The sequence below is a fragment of the Tiliqua scincoides genome, chromosome 3 (assembly GCF_035046505.1).
Source record: "Tiliqua scincoides isolate rTilSci1 chromosome 3, rTilSci1.hap2, whole genome shotgun sequence".
NCBI lineage: Eukaryota > Metazoa > Chordata > Lepidosauria > Squamata > Scincidae > Tiliqua > Tiliqua scincoides.
The window spans coordinates 174946715-174967050 of NC_089823.1; the positions used below are offsets into that span (position 1 = coordinate 174946715).

General features: G+C 41.4%; 1 protein-coding gene across 5 annotated transcripts in view; it reads left to right on the plus strand.

The window, feature by feature from the left end:
• ATE1 (arginyltransferase 1) overlaps nucleotides 1-10407 on the plus strand; it is an 85376-nt gene extending 74969 nt beyond the window's left edge. For all 5 annotated transcript variants that reach the window (XM_066621142.1, XM_066621143.1, XM_066621146.1 and 2 more), the window contains exon 12: nucleotides 8758-10407. In XM_066621142.1, the coding sequence (XP_066477239.1) occupies nucleotides 8758-8936 (179 nt within the window). In that variant the 3' untranslated portion in view covers nucleotides 8937-10407. The remainder of the gene's footprint in view (nucleotides 1-8757) is intronic.
• Nucleotides 10408-20336: the final 9929 nt, after the last annotated feature.

The following is a 20336-nucleotide window of genomic DNA, read 5'->3' on the forward strand; positions in this document are numbered from 1 at the left end:
GCATCCACACTCTCATGCATAATATCATACGTCCCAATCATATTCCTTTTCAGATGCCTTTTTTCTAGACCAGTGGTTCTCAAACTGATGGGTCACGACCCACCAGTTTGTGTGAAGGTTCCCTATCCCTTTTAGGATGGGGGAAGGCAGTGAAGCAATCTCCAACATGGCATCGCTAAGGGGAGGAGAGGTGGTGTTTTTACTCACACTGGACTGTAGAATGTTGTAGGAAGTGCAGGAAACCCTGCACAGGCCTCCCTTGGGCTCCCTGAGGCTTGGAACGTTTAAAAAAAAGAAAGTGAGAACAAAACACTTCCGATTTCCAGGAGGTGCTTTGCAATCACTTGTTTTGAACGTTCCAAGCCTTGAGGAGCCCTGTGGTGGGCTGCACGGGGTTCCCCGCACCTCCTGCAATGTCCTGCAACCCAGTGTGAGTAAAAGCACCCCCCTTGCAAAAACTTACTTAGGGAGTAAATCTCCCTAAAAGTTTTAAATGAAAGATGAAATGAAATGAAAGCTTGCACTTACCTTCTTGCACAGATGCTTAACTCTTATCTATGTCTTAGTTTACCTGGCACTTTGTCCCACTGAGGCACTTGGACCCAGAAGGCACAATCACTGCTTGTGGAAAGAGTTCACTCACACACAAGCCCTAGTTTTATGTGCCTCTATCTGTTGAAATAAGTGGAAAACCTTCTGTTTTTAACCCATTTGTATCCCAAGTGACTGGATTACATTGGGTTATTATTCCAGTGTTGTGTAGGACACCAGTTTAATTTCTGATAGTGAAAATATAAGGGTTTGTGTAAAATATTAAACTGTGTTGCCAACTTCCCTCTGATGAGTGGGATTGGAGAGCAAAACTGAATTAAAGAAATAAAGGGTATGAAAAGGTTTCTTTTGTCACTGCTTTCATGGCTGGTTTTGGAAATTTCTTGTTCTTTATGTTACAGAGGGAAGAATCGCATTGATTATTCCCAACAGGTCATTCAGCTTTTTACGTTGAAGAACTTGCATCTGTTTCTAATTAACTTTATAAACACTTGAAGGCAATTGAAGTTCATAATCCAGCATGATCCTTGATCATAAAATATATTTAAACAGTAGAGATAGTGCTAATGGGCTGTATCCAAACAAATTTGTCAACTCCACTCCTAGCTTGTGAAGAAAAATGCTAATCAGTATGTGAAATTTTGAATCATTGACCCTGCTGAGTAATTTTAACTATGCTGCAAGATTAAGTGTAGAGAAGAGAACATCATTATCTGAAATTTTAATGTTTGTGTTTCTTTCAAGCACAAATATTTTAATTCTTGATAGTTATATGTAGCTGTTTTTCCTCCAGTGGATATGGGGGGCAGGGAGGTACTGCAACTTTATAAAATTTCAAGTGGTTTCCAGCTTGTCCTGATAGAACTTCCTTGAAAAAGATAACATGAAAGGATACACCAAGGTAATGTGTTCAATATGTATACTGTCACAGGAATCACTCCATAAGCATTTCTGAGAAAGCATGCATTATGTGAAAGGTCTATCACTTAAAACGTTTCAGAGCTGTATGTTGGAGGTGGGATGAAAGGAGGTGATTGATTTCAGGCTAATGCTTCTAATGTGTATCTGCATGGAAGTCCTTTTAAAACATTTTTGTGGAAATATACATTCTAATGTTAAAATTACCTCTGTACTATGCGTCTTTTTTCTGGAAACTGCTATAGTTGCCTCAGTACTGAGAATGGAGTTGTGATTTTCACATTCTGCTATCGGGCCACATCCAAGAAAGTAAAACATGCTTATTCTGGCAGACATGCACACCTGCAATCAGAAATGCACACACCAGAAACAAGCACCTTTTCTCCCTTCTTCTGACCATGTTAACTTGATGGGGATGAGATGTAGCAGGACACAAAGTAAAAGAATATGTTCGTAGTTTTATTATAACCTTTACAACGAAGGAACTGTTTGCTCTTCGTTTCCCCAAAATGCTCTTCAGGCATCTTGCTCAGTGGACCATTATTAGTGGACCATTAGAGGGCCATTGGGGAAGTGAGCCCCTGGCCAGCAGTGCTGTGTGCCTTGTCAATTATCAAAAAACTGGTGGTGTGCTTTGACAACTTTAGCACCTTGTTAGTGTGTTGTGAAATGAAAAAGGTTGAAAGATGCTGTTCTAGAGCTACTATTCATTGAAGCCTGGTGAGGTGTCAGAACTGAGCAAGATGCTTGAAGAGCACAACATCTATGTTTTGGGGAAATAATGGAGATAGCAATTCCTTAATTGTAAGGGTTATAATAAAACTCTTAAATGGTAATTTAAAAATACAGTGGACCCTTAGTTCTCAGAGGATCTGTTCCAGGACCCCCCCTGTGGATACCAAAGCTCATGGATAATGGAATCCGTGGGTCTCGACTGTTCTAATCCTCCAGAGGCAATGAAAGCTGTGCTCCTGCCACCTCCGGAAGATGTTGTCTTCCTGAATATAAAAGAATCTGGGTTTCATTTGTTGGACTTAAAACTCATCTTGCATTTTTTTATCCATACATTCCTCCTTTAAGCAGCATGAAGACACATTTAATTTTTATTTTTTGTTGAATGGAGTTAAAGCTATGCTACTTAAGGGTTAAAATAAGTCAAGTGGATACTTTTTCCCACTAACTGTCTTTTGGCATTAGAACAATAGCCAGCTTCAAACTGACTAAATTACATATGTTGTTGTGATGACAGAGGTTTTTAGTTGCTCTTTGTAAAAACTTAGATGTACTTGAGTTTACTTTAGTGTTCACTTAAAGTTTCATTGAAAAGATTCTCCTTGATATACTTAGATAAGTAGTGCTTTTATAGTTGATCAGACTTTATTCTTGAATTTACATTTCTGTTGAGTGCCCTTGTAAAAGTCTGGGTCTAGAAAACCTTTGAAGTGATATAATTTATTGCTTACTCTTTTAAGTTCTGAAGTGGGCTTGTGTGTGTGTGAGAGAGAGAGAGAGAGAGACAAAGAGAGAGAGAGAGAGACTCATTCTAACTTAAGGCCCTATCCTATCTAACTTTCCAGCGCTGATGCAGCTGTGCCACGGAGGCGTGTGCTGCATCCTGCCATGGGGGCAGCCATGGAGGCCTCCTCAAAGTAACGGAATGTTTGTTCCCTTACCTTTGGGCTGCATTGGTGCTGGAAAGTTGTATAGGCTTGAGCCCTCAGTTCCAAAATTTGGCTGCTATCGTGACCTCTGGTATAGTGGTTGTAATATTATGATACAAACGGATGATTTTTTTTACCATGAAGATCATTAAAGCAATGTTAAATAAATAATGTTAAAGCAATCTTAAATAATGTTTTAACATGTTTGGAACTATTATTGTAGCTTCCTGCATTCTTTCAGTACCGTAAGAAGCCTAAGCTATAGGGCAGGAGGTCTGGTCTAGAGGGTAGAGCCTCCATTTGCCCGAAGATAACATCTACAAGGTTTCCAGTTCGAGGCCACCAGCACCGTGTGACCTTGAAGCAGCTGACAAGCTGAGCAGAGTTATTCCATCTGCTCTGAGCGTGGGAGGATGGAGGCCAGAATGTGAAACCAGATCAGAAAGAAACATCTGAATGTTGTGGTTCTTGGAAGATAGAACCTTCTTTCAATTGTAAAAATCCCTACGGGGATTTAAATAGCCTGCCTATGTAAACCGCCTTGAATAAAGTCTTGAATAAAGACCAAGAAAGGTTGTATATAAATACCTGTATTATTATTATTATTAGTATTAGTAGTAGTAGTAGTAGTAGTAGTAGTAGTAGTAGTAGTAGTATTATTATTATTACATTCAGATGGCTATGTTTCTTATTTTGCACTGGGAGATACCAGTTAACTAAGTTTCTATAAGTGGTCAAATATAGAGGAAGGGAAGATTTTGGTGCATAATGGAGATGCACATTATAATGGAGATGCACAGCAAATAGAACTGGAAATTGCTGTTTGGGGGGGGCCTTATGTTCAGTTGCATATTGAGTCCAAAGTCATTTCTGTACCCCTCAAAACAAGATCCTCAATAATACCAACTAGCTTATAGAATATTTTTTTGAGCAAGATTTAGTCGCTAGGCTACTAAAATTTTTAGCAGACTTGTAATGTATTTGCAAAGCTGAACAAAATCTGTTTTGAGGACCAACTCATTTTTAATTGCATTTGTGTAACTTTTGAGTAGCAGAGTTGTATGGGACATGCCAAAAGAATATTTGGAAGGTATGAATGGGACCAGCCACCAATTTTGAGTGTTTTTCTGCTGGTGTTCAGGGTTTTGAATTTTGGTATTTTGCTGGCTGTTTATCCTGTTGATATGACACATGGTGCTGTACCGTTTGTCACCTCAGGTTGCTGCATGTTCTGGTGCAACCATATCCACACACGCACAGAGGGAGCAATTTCCGGTTCTACTTGCACACCTCTGTTGTGCACCAGATCTTCCTTTCCTCTGTACTTGACCACACAATGTATGCACAATGCATGTGCATTCAGGCTGTGTTAGATAACTAATTGAATGTCTGTCTTTAGGGGAGCATACACACACTTGCCTTGCACTGAGGTGCGCATAGAACCGAGTCACCTGAGGGATTTTGTATGTTAGCTCTGCAACCAATTATATGTTTGGCAAGTTTGAGTTTTGATGCTTATCAAAAGTATGGTGGAATGCTGGAATCTTTTAGTTGACTCCGTTCATTGAGGAGTCAGAAGAAATGTCCGTAGTGGTAGACAAAATGAAAACTGATCACTTTGACCTTCAGCTCTTTTTGACATTGAAATGAACACACGCCTAACCCATTTTTGCCTGGCCCACAGGTGTACACATTTGGTCCCTGCTGCATATATGCAGCGTTGGGCAGAAATGGCTTAAACACTGTCTTGGCTTTTTCTAGTAGGAAACTCATTGGTTAATCATGAAAAATAGCCAGAGGATTCTTGGAGGTACACTGATTTGTGTATCAGTTGTGCCCTCGGTCCAAGTCAAGAGACTTCTGTGGCTCTCTAGTCAAATTAAAATCCTGCTTTAATAGGATTTTGAATATTATAATCTAGGTTAGTTCTGATTTCAGCATAAGCATGACCTGTATCCATCTCTGATGAAGGTAATGCGCAGACAGCTTCATGTTGAACCAATGGCACAAAATTGTATTCAACCACTAAAGAGCACAGGTAAGTTAAACAAGGAAGACACGATCTAGTACAGGAAATAAAATCTTGGTCTGGGAGCAGTACAAGCCAGAAAGGAATGTTCTTCCAGTATCAGGTTTCAGTGTTCAATAAAAGGAATGAGATTGAAAAGTAATGAACAGGCCAGAAATAGGTCCTTTGTGTGGGTGTTTGTTTAAAGATGAGAGTTGGCGCCAGTACCGTTCAGGTTGCAACTAATATTTTGCCTAAAGGTGTTGTAAATATAGGTCTTCCGCTTCCTTTTAAGAAGTTAAACTCTCTTTATGACTTTGTCCCATTCTGGAGCTCAGCTTTCCAACGTTGTGCTTTTTCTGTTCTTTATGAAACTTTGCTTATGGCACAGATAAGTAGGTAGGGCTGGTAATGCAAATAAAGCTGATCGGGTGTTGGGAAAACATTGGCTACACTTCAGAAGGCAAGTGGATTTCAAAACCCTACGACGGTGGTTCTCACACATTTAGCACTGGGACCCACTTTTTAGAATGAGAATCTGTCAGTACCCACTGAAAGTGATATCATGACCAGAAGTGACATCATCAAGCAGGAAAATTTTTAACAATTCTACACTGGATTCCTACCCGCATGTACCCAGGAGTTAGTCCCACTGACTATCATTGTTAAAAGAATATGCATAGTAGCTTGTTAAATGTACAGGTCTGTAGCATTACCCCAAATGTAGTCACATATCATGTTAGCATCGTCTAATATATTAAAAATAAAATACTGAAATGAATGGGGACCCACCTGAAAATGGCTCGTGACCCACCTAGTGGATCCCAACCCACAGTTTGAGAAACACTTCCCCATGAACAAGCAGATTCTGTGTTGCGGGTATTCATTGTATGTAAAGCAAGTGTCAGCCATTTTTAATGGAGGAGTAAACTTTAGCATGTTGTGCACCAGAATACCCAGATTCTTCACATTGTACTAGACCAGTGTTTCTCAAAATGTGGCTTGGGATCCACCAGGTGGGTTGTGAACCAATTTCAGGTGGTTCCCCCTTTCATTTCAATATTTTATTTTTAATGGATTTGATACTGCCCTGGTATATGACTGTATTTGGGGAAATGTTACTCTTCTGCACTTTTAACAGGCTACTTTGTATATGCTTTTAACAATGATAGTCAATGGGACTTATGCTGGGTAAGTGTGGACAGGATTGCAGCGCAGGATTGTTAAAAATGGTCCTGCTTGATGATGTCACTTCTGGTCATAAAATCACTTCTGGTTACTTGGTAGATTTGAAGATGGAAAACTCTACCTTGCTTTGTGTTTAGTTAATTAGATTTTGTGACCTGCTTTTCAACCATTAGGTCCTCAGAGCAGCTTACAGCATTTGAAATATAATTCCCAAGTGGCAAAGCAGGGAGGAGTAAGTGCTCTTTTGTTTGTGAAGTCTTCCTTTGTTAGGTATGGAATGGCACTTTCATGGAAGGTGTTCTCTCTATTCCCTTCCTATTGGAGAGTTACACTATCTCTCTAGGAGCCAATGCAGGGAGAGTTGCTGTGTTTGCACTCACTGCTCTCTGGATTCACTGAAACTCTTCACGAACCCTAATATAAGATAGAACTTTGAAAACCATTGTTTCCTTTTAAATCTCTAAAATTTAAATTGACTAACAAGCATGTTCATTTAAGCCCAGTCATAAATCTGCAAAAGATTTTCTGTGGCCAAATCCAAAGCATTTTACATTCCCATGGAGATTTTGGACTTATGTTTCTGGAATAGTATCCTCCTCCATGCTATGTAGCAAGCCTGAAACTGAGGAAAATTACAACAGCAGGTTGCAATATGGCACTAGGGACCACTATTTAAAGGAAAAGGTTTTTAAGCTCCCCCAGGGAGAACACAATCCCTTGGGTGTGTCTAGAAGAGTACTTTAGACCCCAGCATATACAATTTGTGGTGTATCACATTGGGAATGGTGTATATAAAGTTGATTCCTGCAAGGAAAACATTTTTTTTCCTCTGAGGGAATACGAGACAGTGTACTCCAGGTGTTGGCCCACTACATCTCCAGGGGGACACTAGGTTCTCCAACTCCCCATTTCTTGCTTGGACTCCAGAGTTTGCACTGCTGTGCATGGCTTTACTGCCTTAATGCCTGCACAACTAGCTGCGCACTCAGAATGTTAGGAAACAACTGCTGCCAAGATTACATCAAAGGCAGAACAGGCACGAACTCTTCATAGTGACTTGGGGAAGATAAAATCCAAAAACCCGCCTAATGAATGCAGTATTTTTTTGAAACGTCACACAAATGCAATGCTAGGACTAGCACATTTAGTAATAATAGAGTGACTTCAAGTAAAATGACTTTGACTTTGAGAGTTCTCAGCCAACTTTAAAATAATGCCAGTTTTTAATGTTCGTTTATGTGTTCTGGAAGCAGCATGCAGACACCACTCCAGGTGACCTTATTTTCAATCATTGCTGATGCATTTAAGAGTTGTGACAATGAGGTCCTTTCTTGTGCACTCTATACTGATGATTTAACTATCATCACTTTGAAAGAATTCTCAACTATCATGAAGCGTTGCAGCAGAAATATGTTTGTCCCCAGACCATATCAACCAGATCTCCAGAACAGTTGGTTTAAAAAACAAAAAGGACTTTCCTAGGAACATTTCATTTTCTTTCTCAAGCGCTATTTGAAATCTAATGCAGTTGATCTGATTCTTAGTGGCAATCGTGAACAAATAGATTTCTATGATATCAGGATACTTTCATATGCACATATGGGTTGGCCTAACACAAGGGCACCTATGGTGTATAGCTTCTTGATACAAAGATGCAATCATACAACTGATTTAATTTGTTCTTGATTTCTACAGTTTGTGATTTAGGGCGCAATCCTATCCTGTGCTGGAACAGGCAAGCCAAGAGGCTTGTGTTGTATCCAGTACAGGATAGGGGCCCAAGGCAGCTCAGCCAGAGGCAAGGGGAACCTTTTTCCCTTACCTCTGGGAAAGGCGCTCTTGCCTCAATGGGTCTTCTCGAACTTGCGCCACCTCCTGAGGCTGGATCCCAGCCCCACCTACCAGCCCACCCCCAGGGCCACCCACTGCCCACCCTACCCCTGCCCAGGAATGCCTCCGTCCCATCTCCTCCCCCCACCCCAGAGGCTTGCATTGGCCTAGCCAAGCCGATGCAAGCTTCAACGAGGAAGCCGGTGCGGAGGCTTGTGTCAGCCTCAGCAGGCTGGCGCTCCTCTGAGCACCAGCCTGGCTTCCTCCCGAGGAAGCACAAAAGTGCCTTATGGTATGTCTGCGACCCTCCTGGGCCATCATAAGCGACTTGCATCGGCCCATGGGCGCTTCAGGATCGCACCCTAAGTTATTTGATATGCTTGCTTGTTGCAAGTTGCCCTTTAAACCGGTCCTCAAAATGGGTCTTGGCCACTTCCTTCGACCTTTTGCCAGTCAACAAACTCTCTAAAAGTGTCTTATGCTACTTTCCAACTGCTACAAAAGAATTGTATATCCTGTTCATTTTGATATTTTTTTTCTTTTATTCTTTTGTCGGTTTTGATGCAACACGTTAGTATGTCTGTGTGTTTCTCTTTACAGATGATGAAGAAAAATTGAAGGAACTGGGTCGTGTTAGGGTTCTCCATAAGAGAACAGTCATGCCTTACAGTGTGTATAAGAGAAGGCGGAAGGGACAGAACGATGAAGAAAGTGTTCAGCAATATGCAGCGTTGGTGGGACAGACGTGCTCGGAGCGGATGTTGCTCTTTAGAAGCTGAAGTGTTCGTTGGTATTTTCTAGCACTGTATCTTATTGCACTTCTGTATATTCATATGATTTTACATTGATACACCTATTCAGAAACAGACATGCAAAATATCTTTGTGTTTTATTGGAACACCTTAAAAAGAAAATATCATTTTTTATATTTTATTTCAAGGATCTGTCAAAATATTAAGATGTCTTGCTGAACTTTGTTTCTCGGTTCTAACACAATCTTTGCATTCTGAGAAACAAGCATGGTCTGAAGTATGCAAGTGATTCAGCCACTATCTTTTTTTCTTATAGAGTTTTGTGTATATATCTGTTAGGAAGGCTATTTCAAGGCACCCAAGTGCTAAAATGTCTGAAAGCTATAGTGCAGTGCAAGCAATTAACAATTTAATATTTTCTTGTGACATTATAGAAAGATCAAATGCAATTTCATGTTTGTACATGTGAACGTCACTTTGCATATGTGATGGTCCGTCTCTGATCACTGTTCCCCTCCGAAGCCGAAGGGAGCTGTGCAAGGCTCAGAGTGGCCGAAAAGGGTGAAAAATCGCAACTCTTGTTTCCTTGGGAAACTGGAATTTGACTGTTTTGCCTATAAGGCACTTGGAGGCCCAGGGAAGCCGCTGCCTCTTAAGGCAAAAAAGATCATTCCTGGTTTCCCGAGGAAACCGCAAGTTGCAATTTTTCGGACATTCTGACGCATACTGCCTCCGTGGGGCTCAGAAAAGCCCCCAGAGGTAAGGGGAGTTGTACTCCCCTTGGCTTTGGAAACTTACAGGTATTTTTAGCGTCGGGCATCACTTGACAACAACACCTGTGTTATTCCAGAATCCAGTTAAATTACAGTGCTTGGAATTATGCCTGTTTATTGTCCCTATAAGTTTAAGTGCAAAAACCAGCTTAAATTCCTCTGGTTGTGGATCTTGGTTTATAAAAACTGTACATGTTATAATATAAAGTCATGTGATGTAAAATTGTGCAGTATAACTTTTTAGACATTCATGGCACATTTTTAATGTTTGTTCAAAATGTCTACTGAAGTTTTTGAATTCCAAGTAATTTGAATTAAAAAATTGTTAATTTACAGAATAGTTCTCATACTGGAATTGAATCCAAGGATAGGTGTTTTATCAAATTACCAAAGAATTTTTTTAAATAAGGCAATAGATTTATAAATGGATGAGTAGTTATATCCTAATAGGCATCCCAAGGTGGGTGGAATGGGTGGCTGTGTGGTGTTTTGTTTTTTTTTGTATTCGGAATGTTCCTTTGTGGTCACTGAGAAATTCTGGGATTCCATGTTCAGCAAAAATAATGGTTTGACATGAAGGTATACTAATTTTTATTGCAAAAACACAATTGTATTGTTATGGTTCTGACTATTGCTGTTTAGCTGAATAATCACTACTGCTGATGTCACACATGAGTTTCCTGAATTTCATTAAAATTGTAAAATGCACAGCTTTAAACTTTTAACATGATTCTTTGTGTGGAACTCCATTTAACCCTATTTCCATAGGATTTCTTTATCAGTTTGTCCCACTGTTTGCTAATGTGGGCTGAAAGAACCCAAGAGTTCTAGTGGAATTAGAACTAGTCTCCATTTCTGGATAAAACTGTACTTTTGTTGGGTCAGCTTAGATACACAGCCTTGATTCAGTCTGTCAAGCATAGTAATCAGTTGCACATTGCTGCAGTAAAGATCTGCTTTGCTAAACAAGTGGTTGGTATTTATCAGTTTTTGACTTCTAAAGGGGGGAGAAGATGTCAGGTTTCCTCTTCCCCTGTCTTGCTCCGTGTGCGATTCCCCTGTATGGTGCCTTTTGCATGTCCGCACCATATCAAGCAGGATCTAGCATCCTTCTGAATTGGAGTCACTTGTTGGTGTAACTTCCAAGGCATGTATACATCATTCCCTGACTGAAAATTAGGTATGTCGCTAATGTATCCTTAATGTTTAATAGTGTGATGAAATAATACTAGACTCCAGCAGAACCGACAGGGATGTACTCCCAATACCTAAATGCATAAATTACCCCTTATAGCAACTAAGAGCCCAATCCTGAACATTGCATGCTGGCTCACCGCTGCGACACTTACCGCCCAGGCAGAGGATAGGCAACTGCTGCCCGGAGCTCCAGGCAAGTGCTGGACAGCAGAGAGGTGAGTGGGGCATGCGGGGACACGGGGAAGGCATGGAGAAGGCATGGTGGGGGTCCGGAGGGGGCAGAGATGACGGCAGGCCCTGCTGCCATATCCTGACCCCTTCCGGACCTGGAAGACCCAACACAGGTGTCCTTGAATCTGCGCCCGCTTGATAGCAGATGCTGATCTAAGGAGAACCATCAGGGCTGCCTGGGGCTTACATGGGGTAAGGGAGCATAAGCTTCTGAGCCCCTTGGGATGTAGTGGTAGCCATTTTGATGCTGCTGCAGCCCTGCATGCTGGGAAGCTCAGGATTGGGCTGTAAAGCTGTTTCAGTCCCAAAACCAGCCTGAAAGCTTGACTTAAATGGCTTCCATAAGTCAATTTCATCCAAGAATCGGGTCCACATCACATGCATAAGCATGTTACCCAATATTGGAAGATGGGAGACTGATCAGTAACTATCCAGGGCAAATTTCTTTAGCAGAAGCCACACTTCAGCCAGTCCTCCCCTCCCCCCAGCAGATTTTATAAACCAAGAGGGGTAAGTATTGAGAATGTAGGCCTCACACTACCAAACGGAATCCCCAGGTAATGAAAGAAATCAGCCCAATGCATTTCTTAAAGTGTGTGTTTTTTTGATTAATGCAAACAGAACTTGAATTATTGAATATGGTGTTGAAAGCCCTCAGAAGGCATGATAACTTCCTTAGTTTGAAAGGTAGTGTCCTCATATAGGAATACATATGTGTACTTGTCATCCTGATATTTCTTGTTTTGGTGTTATTTCCTGTGAATCCAGGAAACTAATAGTTATAATCTCCTTTAATTATATATTTCATTCTCTTAGAACAAAACTGTTCAACAGATGAGTTTGATGAAAAAGAACTTTAAAAAATAGACAAATAGTTCTTCACATACCAGTATTTCCAGGGATTGGGCTATGACAAAGTAGCCCTGGAACCTGCTTTAAAGAGTAGGATTCATCCCTAAAATAAACGCCATGTCTTGTCATTGCTGCATCATAATTATCATCCTCACTTACAAACATATAATTACTAAATGCTGTATAACATGTTAAAAAGGCAGTTCCCTGCCCTCATGTGAATAATTTAAAAACAGTAAGTATAACAGAAGAAATACATACAGGGGGATAGGAAATAAAAAGATATAGAAAAATGGATTCTGAACAAAATGTAGAACATCAGGGTCAAAGGAAGGCAAAGCGGAATAAATTGGTAGTGCTAAGGGTATATTTGAGTTTTGGCAATTTAAAAATTATGCTGTGTGCTACACACTTAATCCAAAGGTTTTGACTGACTGATGGCTTGGAAAATGTGCAATAAATTGGACATAACTGCCTACTGTGTGGTCTTGACTTCTCAAATACGTGGATGCAGTGGAGTGGAGCAGGATGTAAGACTGCTGTGTGAGGGCACACTGGTAAGATCACAGCAAGCATAGATCAGTAGTACAGCAGGTATTTGCATAAGGTCTCACCATCCCCAGCTGAAGCATCTTGGAGGTTGTAAAACCTCTGTCTGAAGCAGGGGCAAGCCAAGCCATTTTGCTGCCTGAAACAAAGAATGAGAGGACACTCCCTCCTCCCGCCTCCAATATAAAGTCAACAACATAAAATCATTGGTGACTATGTTAGTTCATTAGAAATACCCATAATCCATATCCATAATCTGTTACTTTTGGTATGTACTAAATAAAGTATCAACCTATAAGCTTTTGAGTTCTATAGAATTCTTCATCACGCACATGGTAAGTAAAAGGATTCCTTTTTGCAGTAACATACTATAGAAAAGGGGTGTCAAACATAAGGCCTGGGGGCCAGATGCGGCCTGCAGAAGCTCTTTATCTGGTCCTCAGGCTCTCTCAGTGCCACCATTGGCTATTATCAGTTGCTGTGCTGTTTTGAGGTACCACTTGCTGGATGGGCAGCCCCTATAACTGGACTCTCCCATAACTTGACAATATGATCAAGATTTGCGTATTTTCTGTCATACACAGCTTATGAATTCCTAAGTGAGAAAAAAGTGCTTATTTCAGTTGATCACCTGCTTAATGATGTCACTTCCTGCTTCATGACATCAATTCAGGCCCTCAGTAGGCACCACGAATGCTATTCGGCCCGCTGTATGAAACGGGTTTGACACCCCTTCTATAGAACCTCCAACAGTCTGCCTTGTAAAATTGTAAGTAGTAGTTTAGAGACATTTTGCAGATGTGGATCAGCCTCTGGGAAGTATGGTACTGTTTCAATACACTGAGGACTGTTTAGACAGAAGAAGGAAGCAAAACATGGTATCATGTCCCTTCTGGAACTATTAAGTCTGTTAACTTGGTCAAGTTTCCAGCACAAACTTCAAACACACATGTTCCATAAAATGCAAAACAAGGTGGATGTTGTAGTTTTTCAAAGCAGAAGTTAAATTTAAAAACAGGCATCTTTTAAAATACTGAATTGTTTTTAACCAATTTTACTCTCAAGAGCTTCCATCCCCCATAGCAATTAATCTAGGAGGTTTTCTAGGTAGACTATAAAATGTACATTTCAGTTTCTCTGCTACTCACAGGGAAGTATGCATAGGATTGTAGCCCAAGAATTGTTCTTGTACTTGACATAAATTCTGCTAAAAACCACCACAGCCATCTATGCAGACTGTGTGCACACCACTAGGGGGCATGTTAAAGCTTGCAAATTGCACACACAGAGCTCTTCATAAACTTTGTTGTTTCAACAAAAGGCTTTCTGTCCTAATTCTGAAGTCTTACTGCTTTCTTACCACTGTTCATGCCTTGTGCCTAATCCCAATGAAAATGATCAATTATGGGGGGGGGGGGGAGTCAATGTACAGAACCACAAAAGAGGTCAAAAAGAATTGTAGCAAAAAAGTACTACTTTTAAAAGCTGAAATAGCTGCAGTAAACTGTTGCCAAGAGAAACTAGAATAAGAGATTTTTGTTCCTTCAAGGGTAACTTGCATGTAGCAATTAGATTCATCATCCCTTCAGGGTTGTGATTCAAAGAAACTGCATGTCCTTATAGAACCCTTTGAAGTCTTCATTACAGTAACTCCCAGAGCCCAAGAGGCAAGCTGCTCCTGCCCTCTTTAAAAACTGGCTTGTCTCTTCAACAGTTAGAGTGGTAAAAATTCCAGACAAAGTTGCTAGCTTAGTTTCCTTTGTATTGTGGGTTTAGGGTGTTTCAAGTGAACTAAATGGGAATCTCATGTTCTTCATGCATAGTGTTAACATGTGCCTTTTTACCCTATTCCTCATTTTGCATGTAGATAACCCCATTTCCCTGCCTGCTTTTTCAAATGCCAAGTCACATTTTCTATGCTGCCCTACCTCCCAAGGAGCTCAGGATGATGTACATAGTTCCGCCTCTCCTTTTGTCATCACAACAATCCTGTGATCTAGGTGAGGCTGAGAGAGTGACTGGCCCAAGATTATCCAGGAAGCTTTGTGGCTGAGCAGATCTAACTCCAGTTCTTGAATGACTACACCTTCCTGGCTTGAGTGGATAGGTGTAAAGTCCATTCAGAAATAGTCAGTAGAAGGTACCCACTGCTTAATTTCTAAAGAAACAATTTTAGGGCTTAAGGTTACTTGGATGTAATGCAATTTGAGCTGGAAGCCCAGCCTGGCTTCCTAGAGTCAGATGATTCTTTGGCTGTTCTTCCTTCAAAGGTGTCTAGCCCCTCTTTGCAAAGTAAAATGAAGCTTGACTGTGTTTTGTCGAACAGTTGTCAAATTCTGTCCTGATGAACTTTGAGGCCTCTTAATTTCTGAATCTTCAAAGTCACTCAAAGAAAAAAAGAAAAAGGCAATCCAAGCTCCTGACAGAGTTATGGAGAAAGGAAACCAAGTTGAAGGACACCAACAGTTTCAAAGTATCAATTTATACCAGAAATATCTTATTTGCATCACACTGTGCTATTTATCATAAACAGCTAGGAGATTGTTTGAAAGGTGGGATAAAAATTTCCCAACTATGTTGGGAATCCTCATCCTGGAGGACTAGAATAGAAAATTGATTAGATTAGAAAATGTTTAATAAGAAATTACTAAAAGAAAAAAATTAGGTTTTTAAAAAATCTCAGTATAAAATGTGGATTTTTTTAATTGGCCATTTAAAAACTAGCTAAATCCCGCCTTCCTGAATTTTTTTAAAAGTCTTGCTATAACTTTTGGAAAATAGTTTTTTGTTTTTTTAAATGTCTGGACTCTGAATGGAGATCTGAAAATTTCTGGATCATAGTAACTAAGAATATTTTCATTTGTGCCCCCTTTAACTTGTCAAGTGGCAAGATGCCACTCTAGCATCGACAAGTTTTTTGGGCACAAGGCATGTGGGGCCTCCCCTTTACCTGTATACATGTTTGAACACATGTGCTTTGCTCACCAACCCCCCCCCTCTCTGCCCAGAAAGGGGGTGGCAGACAGAGGAGATCTGTCCTTTGCACCATTGCTGCATTGTGAAGAGGACTGTCCATTACAGACATTGCTTCCCCCATCCTATTGCCCAGTAAGCATCACCAGGTCATAGTTTACAAGGTGAAGGGAGTGGAGTAGCTGCAATGGTTTGGCCTCCTTCCCATCAGGTGCTGCTCTAGTGTACCCAGATGTCCTAACACTCATCAGGGACAGTGGGGTTCAGCACAGTTAAAATGCCAATCAGCACAAAAAGGAAAGAACAGCCACAGCTGCTGTTTCTCCCTCCAGTTTTCCTGGTAAAGCTATACCAGGGACGCTTGCTAGGCAATGTGAGGAGGAAGCAGTAGCCACAGTCTATACTAGCAGTTCTGTGAAGGAGAACATTCTTCTATTTGCTGCCCCAAAATTGAGTATGAGATTGAGGTGAGTTTTCAGCCATGCTGCTGTTGCCCAAGGCATGTACTGGGGCTTGAGGGGTCAGTCAGAGGAGTCCTGAGTCAGTGTCTAAACATCTGACAGCCCTGGTTACTTTGTGTACTCCAAAGACTGAGATAAACTTGAACAGAAGGCAGCATGTACAGCCTAGCAGCGCAATCCAAATGGCTGGCTCAGAGTGTCACAAACATGCCATAGAGCACATTTGTGACTATTTGTGAGCAGGTCAGGCCAGCTCAAAGGCTGGCACATTTAGGAGCGGCGCAGGGGCATGATGAGGGTGGCAGGGAGAGGGTGTTTCTGGGCAGGGGCAGGGTGGCACTCCCTCCGTAGGCCTGCCATATGCACATCCCCTATCTGTGGTGTAACAACTGTTACACACACTGACCTGTTGTGATCCTGAGCATCTGCTTGCTTATACTACCCACCCCTCTTGTGCTGCTCTTTTCCCCATTGTTTAATTTCTTTCTACATGTCTCTAGGGTGGCCCTGACTTTGAGTATGGTAGATGAACGTCAGTCTCTCCCTCTGAATTTCATTATTTTGCTTCAAGTGATTCGCTTTGCTGAATCTAGAAGCTGTTGGATTTCACTGAAAAGATATTTTGGGAACTGGAATGCAAGATAATATATAGTTGTTGTTTGCCTTCCGTAGTTCACAATATGCTGCCTTTTGTTGGACCTTATTTATGTCACGGTTTTGTGTGTTGATGAGGAAAGGAGCCAAAATTTAATTTAAAACAGAGAATTTGCTCTTGGTCAATAAACGAACTCTATACGCACTGCCAAATGCGACACTATATACAGCACTAGCCTATGTGTGTCTACTCATAAGTAAGTCCCACTGTATTCAATGGAACTTACTCCCAGGAAAATGCATATCGGCTTGCAGCCCTAGGCATTTTCTGTGAAGATTGCCTTGGTTTTCCTGTTCCTCATCAATTCACAAGGTGAAATTTCAAAACAAATGAAACCCTACAGAATTGTGGCATCATGAAAGAAGGACATGTGGTTGACCTCAATCCCTCCCCCTACAATATCCCTCGTGATAAGTCTTCCCTGGTTCATTCTCTTCAACCTAATGTAGAGGCCACTAACCTTTTAGACTTAATAATATATTGATTTTGGGCAGAATACTCACAAGCAATCAATGAGAAACCAGTATTATAAACCTGAGATTCATAGAGTTGGAAGGGTCATCAAGTCCAACCCTTTGTCTGCCACACCCTATCTGGGCAGAGAGGAGGGGAGGTTGGTGAGCACAGCAGATGTGTTTACACATGCATGCAGGTAAAGGGGATGCCCCCACACACCTTGTGCCCAAGGATCCCTGAAAAACTTGCAAGGAGAGGATCTTCAAGGAGAGGCTCAACAGGCACCTGCTGTTATGACAAACCTGAACACCACTATACAGTCAAGAATTTATTCCTGTTGTCCAACCAGAATCTCCTCTCTTGCCATTTATGCCCATTTGATTTCCTTCTGCTCTCATCTCCTTGTAGCCTGTCCCCTTGTATCTGTTCCCTTAAATGGGCTCACACTACAGACAGATAATCCACCTATTCAAAGGTAAACCTAATCAGCCTGAGGTAGAAGTGGTTTTTCACACTCTTGAGGGTAGGTGTTAACACTGCTGTAATTTTTTCTTCCTGTCATAGATTGAAGTTGAAATCACAGAAGGAAGTGAGACCATTATATGAAATGATGACGACACAGCTTCAGGAGCTTATTCGTCCTTTGAGGAACAGCCATTCTTGGCCTTTCTGCTCTTGACTTTAGTCTTAGGTTCTTTCTAGAAAGCAAAACAGAGAAAGGTAATTGTTTCTTCTGCCTTCCATTACTTGGATCTTGGGTGTGGAGGGTTGTGCAGTTCAGGTCAGTGGTCTTCAAAAAGCAAGAAGAGGCTGTGCAGGAATGGAAAGAAGGATAAAAAAGCATTCTGTACATGAAAGCTGCTGGTTGCCCTAATTTGAACTCGGCTATGTAGGCCTTGTACCAGGTCATTCATTTTCTGAGAGCTTGCCAGTTGTTAGGCCAGAAGTAAGATCTTGGTTGAAAGGAAGCTGTTGAAAAATGCTGCTGGCGTTAAAAAGCGAGCTAGAAAAATGTAGTAAATTGCAAAAAACAGCAGCAGTGGATTAGATGCAAAACACGTCTGTCTGAACCTGCATACAGCTGCTCCTGCTGATGCTGCTGGCTGGACAAGTGCAAGACAAATGAGAAATGGACACCTTTTTAAAGATTGGCACCCAGATTCGGTATCGCAGCTGCAGCAGGAGTATGGGAAGGAGTATGGGAAGGGAAGGAGTATGAAAGATGAATGAGGGATGCAGAGCAGTGTTAAGCCCAGGAGGTTGACGCTTATCAGTGTAATGGGGATGCACTGCCCATCTGGCTTATGAAGATTTTGTCACTTAAAAAACTCATTTCAGTTAAATAATGGGAGGGCTGCTGTGCATTTTCATGGTTACGATGTGAAGTTTACTTAAAGGCAGCAAAAGGCATGAACAACAAATGGCCAAACACACATTAAAAAAAAATTGTTGCTTAAAACCAGAAAGTAGCAATAGCATAATATCTATGCAAAACATATTTGTAGATAAGGCAATGCAAGAAGGGCTGGAGACACAGCCAGTTCAAAACACCATTCACTAGGACAGTGTTTCTCAAACTGTGGGTTGGGACCCACTAGGTGGGTTGCGAGCCAATTTCAGGTGGGTCCCCATTCATTTCAATATTTTATTTTCAATATATTAGATGGTATGTGACTGTATTTGGGGAAACTTGATGGTATGTGACTCACGTGGTTTGTGACTATTTGGGGAAATGTAACAGACCTGTACTTTTAACAAGCTACTATGTATATTCTTTTAACAATAATAGTCAATGGGACTTACTCTGGGTGAGTGTGAATAGAATTGCAGCCTAGGATTGTTAAAATTTTCCTGCTTGATAGTGTCACTTCCAGTGGGTCCTGTCATTCTAAAAAGTGGGTTCTGGTGATAAATGTGTGAGAACCACTGCACTCGGACAAGGGGCCAAGAGAGTCTGCCTGGTATGTCTAGAACAGGGGTGTCAAACTCGTTTCATACCGAGGGGCGAACAGCATTCATGATGCCTGGTGAGGGCCAGAAGTGATGTAATTAGGCAGGAAGTGATGTCATTAAACTGTTCATAACCAAAACTTTTTCTCACTTAGGAACTCATTAGCTGCAGATGACAGAAGAGAAAATACACAAATCTTGATCATATTTCAAGATATAAGACAACCCAATTTTCAAGTGGGCTTCCCTTACAGCAGTAACACCTCAGCATTCTCAGCAGCTTGAGGGCATGAGGGTTGGATAAAAAGCTTCTGCGGACCGCATCCGGCCCCCACGCCTTATGTTTGACACCCCTGGTCTAGAAGCTTATAAGCAGCAGAGGGGGATACAGCCAGTGTATCGCCTACTATATTACAGTCAGCCTGCATCATATGTGGAGGTTAGTTTCCAGAGTGCTAACCTAAAATCGTGTTTACTCAAAATTCCTTTGAAAATTCCTTACAGTTCAAAAATATATAAGAACATAAGAACAGCCCCACTGGATCAGGCCATAGGCCCATCTAGTCCAGCTTCCTGTATCTCACAGTGCCCCAGGGAGCACACCAGATAACAACAAACCTGCATCCTGGTGCCCTCACGTGCATCTGGCATAGCCCATTTCTAAAATCGGGAGGTTGCACATACACATCATGGCTTGCAACCCATAATGGATTTTTCCTCCAGAAACTTGTCCAATCCCCTTTTAGAGGTGTCCAGGTCAGATGCCATCACCACATCCTGTGGCAAAGAGTTCCACAGACCAACCACACACTGAATAAAGAAATATTTTCTTTTGTCTGTCCTAACTCTCCCAACACTCAATTTTAGTGGATGTCCCCTGGTTCTGGTGTTATGTGAGAGTGTAAAGAGCATCTCTCTATCCACTCTGTCCATCCCCTGCATAATTTTGTATGTCTCAATCATGTCCCCCCTCAGGCGCCTCTTTTCTAGGCTGAAGAGGCCCAAATGCCGTAGCCTTTCCTCATAAGGAAGGTGCCCCAGCCCAGTAATCATCTTAGTCACTCTCTTTTGCACCTTTTCCATTTCCACTATGTCCTTTTTGAGATGCGGCGACCAGAACTGAACACAATACTCCAGGTGTGGCCTTACCATCAATTTGTACAACGGCATTATAATATTAGCTGTTTTGTTCTCAATACCTTTTCTAATGATCCCAAGCATAGAATTGGCCTTCTTTACTGCTGCCGCATATTGGGTCGACACTTTCATCGACCTGTCCACCACCACCCCAAGATCTCTCTCCTGATCTGTCACAGACAGCTCAGAACCC